The 4,561-nt window shown below is 48.7% G+C and overlaps 1 protein-coding gene across 1 annotated transcript; it reads left to right on the forward strand.

Moving 5' to 3' along the window:
• The first annotated feature begins 843 nt into the window (after nucleotides 1-843).
• On the forward strand, nucleotides 844-3,579 carry LOC123129894 (multiple organellar RNA editing factor 2, chloroplastic). The gene is made up of 4 exons (XM_044549869.1): nucleotides 844-1,322; nucleotides 1,522-1,619; nucleotides 1,708-1,773; nucleotides 3,220-3,579. The coding sequence occupies exons 1-4, from the start codon at nucleotides 886-888 to the stop codon at nucleotides 3,369-3,371; spliced, it is 753 nt and encodes a 250-aa protein (XP_044405804.1). The 5' UTR covers nucleotides 844-885; the 3' UTR covers nucleotides 3,372-3,579.
• The last annotated feature ends 982 nt before the right edge of the window (nucleotides 3,580-4,561 follow it).

Genomic DNA, 4,561 nt, shown 5'->3' on the forward strand with positions numbered 1-4,561 from the left:
ATGATTTTTTCATAAAAAGAAAGTTCATCAAAACCTATTAACATGCGATCTAGTTTTGAAAATCTCGACGCTAAGGGCCTGTTCTGAAGTCCTCCCAGCTCTCCCAACTCCACAAATTCAGCTTCCCGGCCTAGCTTCTCACTCCACACAACGATTCACGTCCGTTCGGGAGCGAAAAAACTTCTCCATCGCCCAGCTTGGGCTGGTAGCGTTGGGCTGGATGGAGAACGTTCGATGGACTAGTAGCCCAATTTTAAGGCAAGCATGTAGCCCCCAAAAAGGAGAGCTATGTTTCTCTACGAGGAAGGACCCACACGCCAGTTTTCGGAAAAAGAAAGAAGGGAGGAGAGAGATTAAGGGAAACGTTTTCTTCACTTGGCGGTGGCATACCAGGTAATTCCCGAAGATATGATTTCGCGGCTTCTGTAACTCCATGCTCATTACACTATGATGGACCACAACTTCTCTAAGTTAGCTTCCGGGAGCTAGAGCGTTCGGCTCGGCTCCGCACATGAGATCTGTGAAAGTGTGGAGCCGGGTGACTCCAGAATAGGCCCTGATAATTCAACGATGAAAACGGTTCAGGATCCAGACGCACCATTCAAGAGATAAAATGTTTTGTAAAGCGAAACTTGGAGAAAAAGGCTGCCACTTGTCAGCCTATGAGAAGGTGCAAAGGGTACCCTTGAGTAGTGATTTCGCGAGATATGGCTCTCAAGCTACTAGGGGAGAAAACCGAATTCCCAAATCCACACAAACTGTCGCGGGCTGATAAAAGCCCATGTGATCCACAGCAAGAGGCCCATTTAAGCTTAAACCCATGTCCCCTAAACCCCCCGTAGGTCTCCGTCCCGAATTCCCCATTCCCCATCTCCCTCCCTCTCCATGGCCGCCGCCGCCGCCGCTGCTTCCATGGCCCGCAGGCTGCTCTCCCCCACCACCTCCTCGCCGTCCACCGCCATACGCCTCCTCATCTCCCGCCGCATCGCCTCCGCCCCGTCCATCCCGCGCGCCCCGGCCGCGGCGGCGAGGGAGATGCTGCGCCCGGCGGCCGTCGCCTCCTCGTCCTCCTTCCTCCTCCGCGGCGCCGGGGGCGCCAGGGGAATGGCGCGGCGGCCGGGGGGCGACGGGTACTCCCCCGCGCGGGGCGGGGGCGGGGGCGGGGGCGGAGGGGACCGCGCGCCCACGGAGATGGCGCCGCTGTTCCCCGGGTGCGACTACGAGCACTGGCTGATCGTCATGGACAAGCCCGGCGGCGAGGGCGCCTCCAAGCACCAGATGATCGAGTGCTACGTCCAGACCCTCGCCAAGGTCCTCGGAAGGTACCCATCCGTCCAGCCTCTATCCCGTCGCGAGATCGGCTCAGGCAGTCTCGCTCATTGCTCGAAAATGAGTGACAAAGACTACAAATTTGAGTCTTGCTTGGGTTGGAAGACCAGCTCAGTGTTACCTTCTGTCAAGTAGTATTGTTCATGTAAGCCTGATGATATGATGTTGCTCTGTCTCTGAATGTTGTCCCAGCGAGGAGGAGGCCAAGAGGAAGATTTACAACGTCTCGTGCGAGCGCTACTTCGGGTTCGGGTGTGAGATTGATGAGGAGACATCCAACAAGCTTGAAGGTTTTTTGTGCTTATTAACTACATTGAAAACCAGTCATGAGCTGTTTCTCCTTCTGTGTATTTTTTAATTATGTATGGTGTACTGCAGGGATTCCTGGTGTTCTGTTTGTACTCCCCGATTCCTATGTGGACCCTGAACACAAGGACTATGGAGGTAATTCTCGACATACTATACTTATCCTGCAACCATCTTCTGGTTTGTTTTGTTTGGTATGCCATCCATGGAAGGGAGCTAGACTATTTGGTTCTTTGTGGGATTAGGACTGCTCAAATCGACAACCATTTTAGATTTCTGCAGACTGATTGTTTTGTGCCAACCAGCAAGACACCTATTGCCCAGTATCATTTAAATGATTCCATCTAGGTGGTCTGATGCAGCCTTATGAGTAATATATTTGATTCGGTTGCTGATAAACTTTTAGATGGTTGTGTATGTTTGTAGAAAAACTAATCATGGAACGTACTCCCTCTGTAATTGCAATCCTTGGTGCTCTAACCTGTCTCTGCTGAGCAATGAAGCCTAACACACACTATCAAGTGCTGTAGGCAGTATGTATAATACATCATTAAACATTAATGCACCATATAAAGTTGTAGGAGCAAAGTGTATAATTGTGTATTTACGAGTATATTGTCAACTTCCAACGTTTGCTCTGTTGTCCATGTGGTTGAAGCAATGAAGTCTAGTGTGCGATTCTTGCTACGGGCATGTAAATATGTAACAAGTACCTGCATATTCTCTGAAAGTTATTTATGCCCCAAGTATTGGAAAATATTTGTAGAGGTGAGAGGTACAATAAATTATCACGAAACATATTCCCTCTTTAGTTACAACTTACAACCATTGCTGCTCTAATCTATCCAGGGTGGGCACTGACACCTAACGCACACAATCAAGTGCTATGAGCATTGTTTGTATATATATAACAGTAACAGTGCACGGTATCAAGTGCTATGAGCATTTCTGTGTAGTTGGGTATTTATAACTATCTTCAACTACCGAAATTTGCTATACAGTCCATGTGGCTGAAGCAATGAAGTTTAGTGCGTGATTCTTGCTTTGAGTGCTAATGGGATCCTAACAAGTCCCTGCATATTCTCTAATGGTATTTATGCCGACAAAACATGGTAAGAGCAGTGCCTCTAGTGTTGATTATATCTAAGAGAAATGCTCCGCCTTGCTAATTTTACCATGAAACTTGGGGTAGTCAGCTATTTCTGGTCAAAGCAAGTGGTTTTCCTGAGCTATGCCTTGGTTTGCATACTACTCCCTCCAATCACAAATATAAGATGTTCTAATTTTTGTGTGAATCGGATGCATATAGACATGTTTTAGTGTGTTCATTCATTTCAGTCCGAATATGTAGTCCATATTGAAATAACCAAAACATTTTATATTTGTGAATGGAGGGAGTAGCATACTATTAATTTGTTCCTTCGCCTTGATGTAGTGTCCAAGTTACTGTTTACGAAACGTTGACCCAACTAAGAGATGGCGCATTCACTTATGTCTTGCTTTACATGTTTGGTGATATTTGTAATATGTGTTTGATGAAAGAATACTGACAATCTTATTCCGACGTTTGGCTATGATGTGCAGCCGAGCTGTTTGTGAATGGGGAGATTGTGCAGAGATCACCCGAGAGGCAGAGGAGGGTGGAGCCCGTTCTGCAGAGAGCGTCAGACAGGCCGAGGTACAACGACAGGACCCGGTACGCGCGCCGGAGGGAGAACCAGCAGCAGCAGCGATGATCCACCACACGACCGGCCGAGGCCCGAGCTAGAGGCAACCTGCTGTGCTGTTTTCATCCCCTCGACACAGCAAGTAGTTGGTATTGCTTGGTTTTAGCAATCCGTTTCATGTTGCTACTACTCTGTTATCTGTATGTATTTGACGACCTGGAGCTTGAAACTAAGAAGCTTGATAGCATAAAAGAATTTTAGAGCTGTGAGTCGTGTACTTCTGCCAGCTTGTCATGCCGAAACTTGAACGGCGTAGATGATTCGAGCTGAGATTCTGATTGAAGGTTGAGGCGTGGCAGAGCATCTTCACCTGAATATATGGTCCTCGTGTCCGGCTTCAGGTAAAATGATAAAGTGATAACATACAGCTTGCCATTGATGAGTGCCAGCAGTGACCTGGCGCTGTAAAATCGGATATGGTCCTCGTGTCGCCGCCACCCACTGCCGCCTAAGGAGCTTGTACTGGTGGCCGGACAATCCCGAGAAGTGGAAGAGCTTGTACTGGTGGCCGGACACGCAGAATCCCATGACGTTGACCGCGGGAACCTGCAGCTTTACACTGGTGACCGGGTTGCAGACAAACATTGGCTCATGTTGGCCGGAGTTGAAGAGTAGGAAGCCGTTGTCCAGGTCGGTGACGCGGCACATGGGCGTAAGCGTTGCCGAGGAGACGTTGAACACGGTTGTCTCGACGGTCATGCCCGGCGGCCTCGTCTGGGAGATCAGCAAGGCCTCCGGGGAGCCGGAGCCACAGACGACGGAACGAGGGGTCGCGGATGACGCGGCGCCATGGCTTGCAGACGCAGCCGCAGCGGGCCACGTCCCTCGTCGGCAGCCTCAACAGTATGTCCCTCATAACCTCTTCCTCCACGGACTCCATCGCAGTATCGTCGGATGCGGCGAGCACCAAGATTGGTTTTTTGCATGCCTCCCCAGTATAAAACTTTGTTACGATCTCTTTTACCGAACATGCATACATGAATCCCATGTATATACACCAGACCGTACACGACTAAAACCTCGTGTTGAATAGAACACTTCCCATACATAATTCACATCCCATATATAATATGTGCTAATCTTTCCCTATAATAATCTCTCCCTAATAATAAAACACGAATTGACTTTGTCGGATTCACCGTCACAATACGCTTTCTTCTCATGTCATAATACGTTTTTACAATTTGTATAGACAAAAT

This window comes from Triticum aestivum, chromosome 6A, assembly GCF_018294505.1.
Source record: "Triticum aestivum cultivar Chinese Spring chromosome 6A, IWGSC CS RefSeq v2.1, whole genome shotgun sequence".
Lineage (NCBI taxonomy): Eukaryota > Viridiplantae > Streptophyta > Magnoliopsida > Poales > Poaceae > Triticum > Triticum aestivum.

Bases quoted from the DNA above. Each gene is read 5' to 3' on its own strand.
- LOC123129894 (XM_044549869.1), top strand. From the start codon at position 886: ATGGCCGCCGCCGCCGCCGCTGCTTCCATGGCCCGCAGGCTGCTCTCC. The intron at 1,620-1,707 runs GTTTTTTGTGCT...GGTGTACTGCAG, and splicing joins GACATCCAACAAGCTTGAAG to GGATTCCTGGTGTTCTGTTT. The intron at 1,774-3,219 runs GTAATTCTCGAC...TATGATGTGCAG, and splicing joins TGAACACAAGGACTATGGAG to CCGAGCTGTTTGTGAATGGG.